The sequence below is a fragment of the Octopus sinensis genome, linkage group LG8 (assembly GCF_006345805.1).
Source record: "Octopus sinensis linkage group LG8, ASM634580v1, whole genome shotgun sequence".
NCBI classification, from domain to species: Eukaryota; Metazoa; Mollusca; class Cephalopoda; order Octopoda; family Octopodidae; genus Octopus; species Octopus sinensis.
Genome location: NC_043004.1, coordinates 107,088,103 through 107,102,451, shown reverse-complemented (window position 1 = coordinate 107,102,451; position 14,349 = coordinate 107,088,103). Strand labels below are relative to the sequence as shown.

Here is a 14,349-nt window from a genome sequence, read left to right as displayed (position 1 = left end):
GATAAGAAAGTCCATTTTCAGCACTTGATGCTTTGGGAACCAGACAAAAATTGCTGCAGCAATTCACCGGATATTGCTCCTTCGGATTTCCACTTATTCAGGTCTCTGCAGAATAGTCTTAATGGTAAAAATTTCAAAATAGATAGAAATAATTGCGACTGAATGAGTTGCGACGTTAGTGTGACAAGTATTAATGTATATTCCTTCATTGTTTGTTGCAGCTGTACCTCCTATTGTGCCAGAGCTTTCCTGTGATGTTGATACAAGTAACTTTGATGAAATAGAAAAAGATGAAACACCTCCAGAAACTTTCCAATCCCCAAAAGCTTTTGCTGGAAATCATTTACCATTTATTGGCTTTTCATACACCAGAGATTTTCAGTAAGTGTTAAAAAAACATAATTGAAGTTTTATGAGCATAAGTTAATACAAATGTGTATTTACTGCGAAGGTAAGGTGTTGAACTATAGACTAGAAGAATTCTTTTTTGACTACTACTTCTAGCACTTCAAATGATCATGTAGAGAAGTTCTCAACTGAGATCCATGTGGCCCTTTGAAGGGGTCTATATTAGATTTTGTTATTAAAATTTATGCAATAAATTGGTTCTACAATACACAAAATGTTTAACAAATTTTTTTTTACAATTCCTAATAATATTTAATTATAAATATATAAGACTTTCCAAACAATGAATAGTTATGGAGGTCCAGTTGAGTAAAATAGGGATCAAAGGGGGTGCATAGGTAAAAGAAATGGTTGAGAGTCACTGATGTAGAGAGCCTCTTGTAATTTAAAAATGGTATTTAGTAGAAGTGCATGGCTCAGTGGTTAGAGCATTAGGCATACAATCATGAAGTAGTGAGTTCAATTTCCGGACCGAGCTGTGTGTTGTGTTCTTGAGCAAGATACTTTATTTCATGTTGCTCCAGTTCATTCAGCTGTAGAAATGAGTTGCAACATCACTGGTGCCAAGCTGTATCGGCCCCTTTGCCTTTCCCTTGGATAACACTGGTGGCGTGGAGAGGAGAGGCTGGTATGCATGGGCAATTGCTGGTCTTCCATTAGCAACCTTGCCTGGACTTGTACTTCAGAGGGTAACTTTCAAGGTGCAATCCCATGGTCGTTCATGACTGAAGGAGGTCTTTATTTAGTGGAAATATATTGAAAAGGAGTTGGGCTCATACTAGGACACTCCTTTGAATTTATGTAGATTAAAATAAGAAATATTGTGTAATGTTTAAATTAGGATTGTCCATTCATTGTATTTGCTAGTACCATTCAACATGTTTTTATCAATTTCATATTTTGAAAATTGTTTACAGTCACAGTATACAGTCGCTCAGATATGTGGCATTTATTTTATAAAATACTTGTCAAATTTGCATACTTCGTTGCCCATAGACAATCTGTTATATTTTATGATAAGAAATATGCTTTTTGGTAAAATTATGGACTGAAATGTTTCAATATATTTTGCTTTCTTTTTTCCAGTCATGATTCTATAACCCTTGTCAATGAGGTAAATATCTTTAGTTTCCTTCTGTAGACCATCAATGTCTATCTTCAATTTGGATTTACTTTTAATTTTACTGTGAAAATGTAACTGTTACTGTTTTAGCTGCAATGTAATATATACATATACATCAGCATTTACCGAAACTGAAAATTAAATTTGTTGTGATAGAATGGATTAAAAACTATAAAAAGAGTCAAAACAAAAACCTGATTGATTCAAAAAATGATTGTGTGTCTTTTGAATTTCATTTCCAGCTATGTACCCCTTTCAAGGATTTTTCAATAGTGGTACAAGCTAATAGTTTTTGGAACACTTGAATGACTAACATTTCTTTGTAATTTTGGCACAAGGCCAGCAATTTTAGGGGTGGGGCAAGCTGATTATATTGACCCCAGTGCTTAACTGTCACTTATTTCAATGACCCCGAGTAGATGAAAGGTAAAGTTAGCTTCTGTTGCATTTGAACTTAGAATGTAAAAGAACCCAAAGAGATGCCACCAAGCATTTTGTCTGGCACAGTAATGATTCTGCCAGCTTCCAGTCTTTGAATGACTAACAATGCTGAGTGATTGTTTACAGTTATCATCTGTTGAATTATTTATAGTTATCATCTGTTCTTAACAACTGAGTTCTGCTAAGTTACTTGCAGTCGACATCTGTGGAGTTACTTGCAGTCAGTGTCTGTTCAAGCTGGTTGCAGTTGATGTCTGTTAGTATGTTTCATGTCAGAGAAAATGAGTTTTTTTAGCTTAATGCTTTATCCAGTTCTTTTGAAACACAAAAATGATTCAAACTGTATCTTTTTACTGAATTGAATTGATTTTTATGTAGAAAAAACTGTGTTTGTACTTTGATTGTAATTTTTATTTCTCATTTTATTCAGCAGGACAAAGAATCTAATTCTCGATTAAAACAACTTGAGGAACAGTTACGTTCTGACCGTATCGTGAGAGATGAGATTGAAAAGAAATACACGTAAGCTGCTTAGTTTGGCACATCAATGACATAACACTAGCTATATGTGGATGCTTGATTGCAATAAATGAGTTTTAGAGATTAAGAAGCATTATGAATGGCACTAGGTTTAGAATTGGAACTTTCGAAATTTATATGTTGCTCTGCAAACCTTTTTAACTTTTGTTCATAGAATTTCCAACAGCCAAAGCACCCTCGTTATTAAATAACAAAAAATAGTTTGTGCTTGCAAGAACCTACTGACCCGCATTATTAAAAATTGAATTTTGATACATGAAAAGGAAATTCAATTTTGTGTATGTATCCTTATTTTGTGTGTGTGTGTGTGTGTATCCATCATCATTTAACGTTCGTTTTCCACGAACGGGAACGTGAAACTCTGAGTAACATTTTTTTTGATATTTTTGCTGCTTTTTCAATAAAGTATATATATATATATATATATATATATATATATATATATACACACACACATGCATATGTATGTATGTGCCTCTATATTTCAATTTTTAATATCTTCAAGGCAATCAATGAAAGAACTTGATCGGTTATCTGCAGGAGAAGCCACATTACGAAGAGAAACACGTAATTTGGAACGTAATATTGGTTTAATAAAACATGACTTAAAGGAGGTAAGCTTTTCAACTTGCTATTTTCATCCTCATCCCTGTGTATATGTTTTCAGCTTTGAAAGTATATTATAATATCTTTCAATTTAGTGAAAACAAAATATCCGCTTGGATTACAATATTTCCTTTCTGAGAGTTCGTCTATTTTCCTCTATCTTTGCATGGGTTTGATTGGTTTTTAAATTCTTACATTTGCATATGAAGGCTAATTGACCAATCATAAAGAAAGGTAAAGTTGCTGTGAAGTTCAAAAGTTCAGTTTTTGCATAATTGTATACACTCAAGGTTCTTGAATATTCTTGAAACTGTGTACAGTAAGGGAACATTCCCTGCAGTTTGTGGCCTTGGGCAGTTAGGACAACTTTTCATCATGTTTTTACCTGACATGACTAGATACTATTTTGTTCATTCAGAATTGTACTTGAAGAGGTAGTAGTTTTTGACGATTATTTCATCTGATGGGATAATTGCAAGAGAGTCTCTTGGCCAAGAACAGGCATGATTTGACATTTATCAGCTTAAAGAAATCTTTTCAGAGATCCCTCCTCTCTTATTCTGTAAGCAACATGAAAGCTAAGGACGGCTTTTGATCTGATCAAGCCATCTAATGGAAATATTGAAAGCAGAGTTATGATTTGAATCTTTTTCAGAATCAAAAGTAACCATAAAACTAGTGTCTGCATTTGGTTTCTGTGAAATTACATGAATAAGAGGTTAAGAATACTCCCTGGGATAAGATTTTAGTCTGCTGCAGTTTACTTTTCTCACACAAGAGGATTTCAACTTAACTCTCCAAACCATTGCAACACTCAGCAGTTTTGCAATGTGACACCCTTACTTCTTACATGAGTTATACTATCTGTAATACTTATTCAGAACTAAATGCACATGGCCATTGGGAATTAAATGTTTTGGTCATAAACATAATGCTACAATAATGACTGGTTACAAACTGTTGACCGATTGGCTGGTTGTCCAATACTCATTTGGCTCAGCTCCCTATGCTTTCTGCACTTCTGTAACTACCACTAATTACTCTTTGCACTGCATTTTTATTATTGTTGGTCATGGAGTAGACAATATAATGCAGTGGTATTTTTCATTAAAGAGAGTTGATTTATCAGCTTTGACTGTTGCTGGAATAGTTACGTTACTAGTGCCTTTGGAAAAGACAGAAACCTCATAATGTTCTTAACTATATGCCATATCTTCACTTTTATAAATCTCATATATCTTTATGAAAAACATATTCCTTATTTTCTTTGAATATTTCAGGCAAACCGGAAGTATGAAATTGAATTGGAACTCCGCAAGAAGAAAGAGAGTGACCTTGAGAATTTGGAAAAACAATTTCTTCAAGAACAAGCTGACCGACTTGCTTTACAGGGCAACAGTACTCAGACTAGTGACAAGATAATAGAGTTGCAACAAAAAGTAAGCAGATTTTCTGTATCAGTGCATAGTATCTGTTGACTTGAAGATCCATTAAATTCTAAAAAATCCTTACTGAATTCCTTTAGATAGGCTTTTGCTAAATTCTATTAGCTACTCAGGCAACAATCGCCCACTAGATGGAACCTGATCCTAGATGGAACCTTGCAATTTTTATGTCAAACACTTTTAAGTTTTCTATGATATTTAAACAATGCATTTTTCGAACCCTGCCTTCCATTAACTGCCACTGTTGAAGATTTACAAGTCTGTGATTGTTTTACTTTCACCTCTGTCAGTTGTAGTTCAATAGTGTTACCTTCTCCATTAATAATACCTTGAAGGTGGATTTCAAGAAGTGCTGTGTAACATGACATACTCTTCATCATTTGTAGGTAGGAAGCACCCACTACACTCTTGGAGTGGTTGAGATTAGGAAGGGTATCCAACTCCTGCCAAATCAGATTGGAACTTGGTGCAGCAGTTCCCCAGCTTACTAGTTTTCAGTCAAACCGTCCGACCCATGCCAGCATGGAAAACTGACGTTAAATGATGATGATGATCACTTTTATATATCTGGGTTGAGTTCTTTTGATTATAATGCAGCCACTTATGTCTTTGACACTAACTAATTAGTACCAACATGAGACATATGGTATTCCTCATAGTAAATTCCATTAACAGACTTTTAAGAAAATATTTCTAGCTCACAAATCTTCACTTTTGGCTGATTTACTATGGATATTAACTGATGTATGAAGTATGATGACTTTGTTAACGTAGCTGTGATGGCATCAGACTTGATAAGTTGTAATTTGATTGAAATTGTGATCTTTTGGTCATTAGATCTTGATGCTCTCTATAAGACTTAAGAAATAATCTCCAAATTGGTGTGGAAGAAGGTTAGAAATACTTATAGAATTAACTAATTCCTATGCTTCTATGGTGTTATTGAACATTACTCTGAAGTTTATTTAATCAAATAAAATCTTCAAGGATGTGATTTGTATTTTATCAAAGTTTAATGTATAAAATCCTGTGAAGACTTGTTAATGTTCATTTATTTGGGATTTAAACAATTTAAATATATTTTAACTAATTTTCGGTTTACTTTTTCCATCAATGTTGTTTTATTGATACTTGCCAGTATTTGATTAGTTTTTGAGATATTGGAAATGTTTGATATTAATTGTAATATTTTCTGTTGCAGCTTCAAGAAGCTGAAGAAGAAATACGAACAAGCACAGAGTCAGTGAATCGGTTTAAGAAGATGTGTTCAGAATTACAACAGGTAACATGTTAGGCATGCTGCAATTATTTGGACGTTGATTTTCCACATTGCTTGAATTCAGATATCACCAGACATTGTCGAAGTAATGGATGTTATTAGAAACTGTTTCTAGTTACAGAAATGATATTGAGATGTTCTCTTTGGAGCGGTTTACGTAAATAATTTTCATCCTTTACTAACATTTTGCTCTTTATAACCAAACATTAAGCAAGTCGCCTCTTTCCTACCATCACTCTTACAGTTCTGCAAGTGATGCATTAGGTTCTATCCTGGAAAAGTAATTATAGTTGATCCTGTTAACCTTGAAAGGGAAAAGAATAATTATTTTCGCCTCAGAGCATTCAAATTTTGAATCAGTTTGTAGAATTAAAAAAACAAAACAAAACAAAGATAAAACTGAAAGACAAAACTTATTTCTGATTAATATTCCTCTGTGTAATGTTAATATGTTTCAAAAGAAATACATCTTTTTTGTAATGAATATACATTATTAGTGTGAAAAATTTAGCTCAAGATATTTCCAATCCACTTGGTGTTTGAAAGGTTTTTTAGCTGCTTTCATATTTTAGCCATCAACACTTTTACTTGACTATGAAAATATTTTCTAAATGTTATCTCTCTTTTAGTGATGTTATTGCTGTTTGTTATTTGATTGTTAGGTTCTGTTTAAGGTTATCATTACTAAATAGCTCCTGTCAGCTATATAAGCAATAGAGTCCCTATTTTATACAGGGTTGGCCCAAAGTCACCTGATAGTAAATCAAAACCATTTAATTCTAAGATGAAAACAAAAAATTATTTTATATGAGACTTTGCTAATCAATAGACAAATATTGGAGAAAAAAAAAAGAATAAATCAATAAAACAGTGATTTTAACTCACAGCATTCAATTATCAAACATTCATAATTGGAATGAATAAATAAAATTGAAGTATTTATGGAATCAGGTGATTGTTGGCCAACCCTGTATATGAATATATATACACAGACATGCTTTTATCAATATTATATCATTTAAAAGGGTAGATACTTAAGATGACCAAGACAGCAGTGTTGGTCTTAAGTGCATTATTGTATTTAGTTTTATTTCATTATGTTTTGATTGCAAATTAAGAAAGAAACGATGTTAACCTTCAGTTGCCCTCCTTGAAGAAGGAAGAATATTAGCAGAATACCTGATATTTCCAATATGCAATAGTTCTTTCTCATGCAAATAGTCTTCTGTGCTTTAACAAAAGAATTTAACTTTTGTCATTCATGATTTTATTCTATATTTTTATAATTATGCTCCATCTAAGTCTGTAATTCTACTAAGCACAGTGTTAATTGCTAGAGATGGTTTCTATGGTGATGCAGTAAGTGTCAACTGACAATTGTAATTACTATGTTTTTCATAATAAAATACGGTTTCTGCCTGAACTGTTTAGTGTGCTGTTAGCTATTATAATGGTTGTACTTACTGTGAAAGTTCACTGTTCCCATAAACCTGACTGAAAGGTGTTTTGATGGAATTGCAAAATTCCAAATAGTTATCAAGCCAAATTAAAGAAAATGCCGTTTCCTCGCTCTCATCGGTTATTTGCCCTTGAACTGAGTTGTCTGCCCATGAAGCCAGTAACCTATTGACCATACGAGTTATCTTCCCCTGAGAGCTCAAGCGTTTTACTATTTAACTCCATTCAAAACTGTTACCTCTTTATGAGTTTGAACTTTTTCAAGGAAATTATCCCCACACCTCTCTCTCTCTCTCTCTTGTCACTCACAAATATCGCCTGTTTAGTTTCTGCTTGCTGTATTGCAGCTTAAACTACATCTCGTTCTACTTTCTATCTGTTGGTACTGGCAAATAACACTGCAGGTTAGAATTGACTTTCATATCAACCTGAACTTGATCAGTAATATGAGAATGGATATGAACAAGACACTCCTTAAATGTGGTACTGTTTCTCCTTCATTTTTCTTTCAATCTGATTATGATGATTGGCACACTGATCATGATGTTTGCCCATCCATCGGCTCTCACTGTCTCTTCTACCACTTATTACACTTTTACTCTTCGACCCACTCGTCGTCCTCCTGTCATCCCCATTGATCCTTACCTGACAAACCATGCGCTCGATTTTTGACTTAATCCTTCATCCATGCTGTTCAAACTTTCTGGATCCTATTCTACCCATGTTGCTTACAGTTTAGCACATGTCTGTTGCTACCATTCGATCATTCTTTATATGAATACACAATAAATGCTTGAATTTATATAAGAATTCCATTGACTCGCTGATCTGTCTGGGCCTTCTGCTTTTTCGTAATAATGCCAGTAAGAATCTCTTGCATTAATACAATGGCAGACATTTCTAAAGGCGGTATCTTGTCAAATGAACCAACTCCAGTGCATCATTGATACTATTTTATTGCCCCTGAGGAGATGAAAAGCAAAGTTGGCTTCAATGGGATTTTAACTCAGAAAGCAGGTGAAGAAACTCAACATTTTTAGGCATTTAATTTGGTATTCAACTCTTTTCTCTCATTCCATTCCACTTAAATACTACAAATAATAATGATTTCGTTTTATAATGCACTAATCCTGGTTTTGCAAGATATAGATTACAGTTGATTGCAGTGCACAACAATTATAATCAACAGGTTTTGCACATTAGATAGAGAGGAAGATAGTTCAATACTATGATGATTTTTTTCCAACACTTTGCTGTGTTATCCATCTTTACTGCCCTTTTTTAATCATCATCATTGTCATCATTTAGCATCCATTTTCCATGCTGGCATGGGTTAGATGGTTTGACTGGAACTGGTATTGTGGAAAGCTGCACCAGGTTCCAGTTTGATCTGGTATGGTTTCTACAGCCGGATGTCCTTTCCAATGCTAACCTCTCCATAGAGTGAAGAGGGTACCTTTTATGTGTCACCAGCACTAATTATGATACAAATAAAATGAAGATATTGATGATAATGGTGCTGTGACTTTTCGGATGATTTTCAGTTTTGTTTGTTTTTGACAGAACTAAGACAAATAATACACCAAAGAAATATACTTGCTGCATTTTCTCCACATGAGCAACACATAAATAAAACCTTCACTGTTTCTAGATATACTAAGTTTTACAATCTCTGTTGGTTTGTCATGGTAACCAAACATTTGTAATATAGACAAAGCAAGGCTAGGCATTCTCTTCATAACCTGAAACTATCAGAAGTAGAATTCTTGAAGACCTTCAACTTTTCACTGAGTTTATTGCTACATTTAAAATCTATCAAGTGCCGTTTATCTCTGTTTAACTTTGTCCTCTCATACTAGAGTACAGAACCTGAAACCTTGTCAAATAAACTTCTTATCTAGCTCAATAAATGCAAGATATAACTCCTCTGGTATTGACCTCACTAGAAATATGTTTTTTTATTATTTAGTCCAAGGGTGTGGGGGCATTGCAGTTTATTGAGGTTCACTTGGAAAACAGGACATTAAATGATGATGATGGTGAGGACAGGACTTACAAAGGGCTGCATTTCTGACCAGGAAGGTTTAAACAATGTCTTTATAATACAGTTTGAGTGCATGAAACAACAGTGATGATGATAGGCAAGAGTACTGGAAGTACGCAGAGGGAATCATTGTTGTAACTGTGGGACATAATGGACTGAACAGGATACGGTTTATCAGGGATTTAGTGGCAGTTTGTTGATTGGTCAGCTGGATTTTCTTCTGGATTCAGTCTGAAATGTTTGTGTGCATAAGTTGCTCCATCTTAAATACATGCTAGCAGTATTCCAATATGGGATGCAGTTGTGCCTCATAGAGTATCAATAATTGTTCAGATTAGGGGCAGTTTCTGATTGTGAGGGGAACACTTAGGAATTAGGATGCTTTGGTTGCCCTAGATATCTGTTACTGTAAAAGATTTTCAGCATTTGTTTTAGCATTTGTTTTTAGCTAAAAGTATTAGTTGTGTATTGTCTATGAGCTGAAAAAACAGTGTTGTGTGTTTCTTTGGTTATGTTTATTGACTGGTTAACTCACTGTATTTATCCAGTATGGTTCTCACTAAATTCAATTCTACCACTTGTGTGTAAGTTGATGGGTAAAGGTACATGGCCTAGTTGTTAGGGTGTTGCACTCACAATTGCAAGGTCATGGTTTCCATTCCTTGACTGGGCAATGCATTGTGTTCTTGAGCAAAACACTTCACTTCATGTTACTCTGTGATCCCTTTGAGGTTTGATGTGTGGCACAGTGTGCCTTTATTTAAGCAATGTCAATCTGATGGAGGGAGTGAGTTAATGTATGGCACATTACATTCGTTCATTATAAACAAATCATCTGTGCATGCCATTCTGTAAGGAATTGTGGAACTCTCATCTGTCATTTATGAGAAGAGAGTCCACAGAAAGTTGATCCATGAGATACGCCTGTAATTCCTTGGCACTGGGACACCTTTAGTTTTTTATCATTCTCTCTCTTTCTCTGGTTGGGTAACCAGTACCTGTCTCTCTGTCCCTCTAACTTTTGATCATCTGACACAAAATTACCTCCTCCAGTGATCCTTCCCCTCTCAAAAATTCTTTGTTTTGCAAGCCACATGGTGACCTTGCTAGTGCTGGTTCCACGTAAAAAGCATCCAGTTCACACTGTCAAGTGGTTGGCATTTGGAAGGGCATCCAGCTGTAAAAACCTTGCCAAAACCGTTCTTGCCTTTGCTGGTGCCATGTAAAAAGCACTCAGTCCACTCTGTGGGGTGGTTGGTGTTAGGAAGGGCATCCAGCTGCAAAAACCATGCCAAAACAGTCACAGAAGTCTGATATAGTCTTTTACCTGGCCAACTCCTGTCAATCGTCCAACCCATGCTAGCATGGAAGGTTGACATTAAATGATGATGAGGATGATATAATAATTGAGGCTATTGCAATCAATACCTCTCTGCATAATTGAATTCTCTAAGCAAGAGACTGTCATAATTACAGTTAAACATGCTACAAACCTGTTCATTATGATGACCTAACTTAAATAAGCTGATCCCCAAATGTTCACTTTTAGATTTAAAGATTATCCAGATTTGATGGAATGTTTTTGTTTTTTCTACCCACCTCCTCTATCAATTTTATTATAAAATTTACTGTCTTGCAACTGGAATATCTTGCCTCTTTGAATTTGGAAAAGTTTCACCTTTAATTTGAAGATTTGTTGAATTTCTTTTCAGATATTATTATATAGGCAAGATGGTTAAACCTTTTATTTTCTACCATTCCAGAGATACAGTCATGTGGACCAGAGTTATACAGAACTGAATAACAAATACTTAGAAACACAATCAGTGAAAATGTCACTTGAGAAAGAAATTGCAAATTTACATGCTCTTTTGGCAGAAGAGAAAAACTTATTGAACCAAAAAGTGTCAGAGCAATCAAATACTTTGTTAGGTAAAGTGGTCCTTTGATTATTATTTTTTCTCAGTTGAAGCTCTCTTTGTAACCATTATTATTTGTCTGGGTAGGTTGTACACCCCACAGCATATTGGACTCTTTTATTAGTATATTTCTATTTAAGTACACTGATTTTGTTTTAATTAATTGTGAAAAATAACAAAGAATTTAGTAAAATAACTTTGTCGTCATTAAACTGGTGTTTGAAAAATTAATTAACTTGAAATTACATTGGAAGATTTTAATTTAGATCACTTAGGCAGGTTGGTACCAAAAGGGTTAAAGTGCTTTCCATTGTTTCTAGACATTAGTGTTCTTGTTTAATGGAGAGCTTTTGTTCACTTTCCTGATTTGAATTGTGAGAAAATGAAAGACAGGTGGTAATTTCTAGGAATTCCAAGAATTATTTAGTTCATTTAAATTCTGTTTATTTATTCATCAAAATGGTTCTAGGGATGCCTGATGTAGCAGGATTTGGAGCCATTTGTTTCAGTTTATGCTCAAGATCTTTAGTTTGAGTTCCACATTTATAACATTGTAAATATCTTGGTGCCTCCGAATTCCTTTAAGGACCTGCCTTTAGATTGACCTCATGGCATCTGTAGAGGAAAAAAATTACTTATATAGATAGATTACTGTTTTATAACCAATTAGTAACATTGCCAGATAATCTCACACCTATTGTCAATAGCTAGGTAAAATAAGGAACAAAGAATTCAGTAAATTGATCAAATGCACAACCAAATCAATTTGACTTTGAGATTATCTTTTGGTCCAGGACAGTTCTTAAAAAGAAATATGTGAAGGATCTTTCTTTGCATGTTCACAATTTCAGCTACATGATATTTAAATCTTTGCCTCATGATGTCCAACTACTTTTTTATTGAATGCATTCTGACAATCATGAGACAGTTTGACTCAGCCATTTTGGCACCACTTATTTGGCATCGCTGATTCAACACAGACTTATTCGACATCAGACATTTCCATGTCTCTCATTTTGATGGTTCTATTGTTGTCTCCTTCTTTTCTGTCATTCTCTAACACTTTCTCTTGATATGTATGAGGAGAAGGAAAATATTTATGCCAATTACGTTCAGTTAATAAATTGTTATGTCTCTCTCTCTCTCTCTCTCTCTCTCTCTCATCATCTGTATGTCGATATGTGTGTGTACCTTCTGCACCAAAAAGTACTGTCATCAAAATAGGCTGAATGATCAGTCAGCTATACCAAACTGTCTGCATCCAAACAGCTGCACCCAATCATCTCGTTCCATTCTGGCAACCAGGCAAATACAAAACAATCTGATAAAAATGAGAAAACAAAGCATCTTTTAAAAATTCTCTCTTGTGAATTGCAGTGGTTCAATAGTTCCAGTTTTCTTTTTGTTTAAAATTCCAATATTTGTGGTGTAGAAGTTGTAGGGGATTGTTTTTATGAATTCTTATATTAAGTTTGTGTTGAATGGGAAGAAATATCTGTAAATTGAGATCCTGCTGTTTGATTTTTGTAGTCATTTAATCTTTTGAAAATATTATATTCTCAATATCTCAATATTTCAGCCACTCTTTATGACTTGGACAGTAACAGAGAATTCCAAAGATAGCTGTAATTTTAAGTATTTTGGAAGTCTTTTAGGGTCCTGAATTGAACAGAATTAGGCTATGATACCTGAATGACTGTTTGCCTTTAATTAAAAAAAATAAATTTTCCTTTGTTTTCCTCTCATGATGTGTTCAATTGAAAAGCAATATTGTTCACTAAATATTTGTATTTGTTTACTTTTTCAGAAAAATTAAATAATTTTCAAAATGAAAATGAAATGCTGAAAAACAAGGAAGTAGAAAACTCAAGTGAACTTCGGAAAGCTCAACAAATGGTGTTCCAACTGGAGAAGGTTTGTAGACTATGTCTTTATTTCTTTTTTTATCATATACAATATTAATATAGTAGTTTATAAGGCAATAAAAATTTCATGAAACAAGTGTCAGCCTGCATCTACAAAAATCAGTAAGGTTTACAAAACTGAAAAATCTGTGTAACATGCGAGAAGGAAAGTTTTATGTTCCTCCATCAGCTACTTGTTCTCCAATGAAGAGCCTTATTCACACTTCAAAATTCACCTCTTTTTGCGACATGCTTGTCTAATCAAAGGTGTGAACTTTCTTTGCATTATTACCTATCTATTTGCAGCTGCTGTGCAATTTACTGCAGCTCTGATAGCTTATATTTCATCTTATTCATTTCTGATGGGAGCACCAACATGGCCATAGCTGGCTGCCTGAAACTAGTAAAAGAATTATGTAGTATAGTTATCTGTGTGTATATATATATGGAAAAAATATCAAGGTAGAAAATGCTAAAATGATTTTATAAAAAACATTTCAGTACTGGTTTCGGTCATTGAGACTTTTTCAACTGTAAGTATGGAAAACAATTAAATTTTGGAACAAGCAAACCAGCGGAGATTGTGGCTTGTTGATGTTTGTTGTTGTTACTTAAAGCATGCGGAACCCATGCTCTATACTTCTAAACCTTTCCCATGGAGTGAAGATTCTTCTCTATAGCAGTGTGGGAGCATTCCATTTTCTCTGTCAGTTCCCTTGTCGTTTGACGAGAATTTTCGTGCAAAAGTTGGTTTAATCGCTCTTCATCAAACTCAACTGGACGGCCAGAAGGAGGTGCATCTTTGGGGCTAAAATTTCCATTTTTGAACTTGGCATACCAATTACGAACGGTTCTTTCAGCTATGGCACCCTCTCCATACACAGCAGCTTTTATGGCCTTAGAACCTTGATTAAAAGCAAAAAGAAGGTGGTGTCAAAAATGCTTGTTTTTCTTAAGTTGCCATTCCATTTTAATGATCTGAAAATATACAAAAATTAATTAAAACTAACTAGAAAATAAAAAAACAAAATAGATTCCAAAATAATTCAAAAATAGAATTCTCAAAAAAAAAAAAAAAGATTCCAAGATTTAAAAACGCAATAAATTTCAAAATTTAAAAAACAGCGGGAACTTAGTTGCCGACCAAATATACATACATACATACATATATATACATACATA

At 34.1% G+C, this 14,349-nt stretch overlaps 1 protein-coding gene across 5 annotated transcripts in view; it reads left to right on the top strand.

The window, feature by feature from the left end:
• LOC115215193 (rho-associated protein kinase 2) overlaps positions 1–14,349 on the top strand; it is a 217,590-nt gene that overhangs the window by 140,101 nt on the left and 63,140 nt on the right. For 4 of the 5 annotated variants that reach the window (XR_003881955.2, XR_003881956.2, XM_029784382.2 and 1 more), the window contains exons 11-18: positions 222–381; positions 1,495–1,522; positions 2,403–2,494; positions 3,018–3,126; positions 4,399–4,557; positions 5,765–5,845; positions 11,108–11,276; positions 13,071–13,177. Coding sequence is in view for 3 of the 5 variants with exons in the window: in XM_029784382.2 (XP_029640242.1) it covers positions 222–381; positions 1,495–1,522; positions 2,403–2,494; positions 3,018–3,126; positions 4,399–4,557; positions 5,765–5,845; positions 11,108–11,276; positions 13,071–13,177 (905 nt within the window). In the remaining 2 variants the exon portion in view is untranslated. The remainder of the gene's footprint in view (positions 1–221; positions 382–1,494; positions 1,523–2,402; positions 2,495–3,017; positions 3,127–4,398; positions 4,558–5,764; positions 5,846–11,107; positions 11,277–13,070; positions 13,178–14,349) is intronic. The other variant, XM_029784383.2, reaches the window with a different exon arrangement.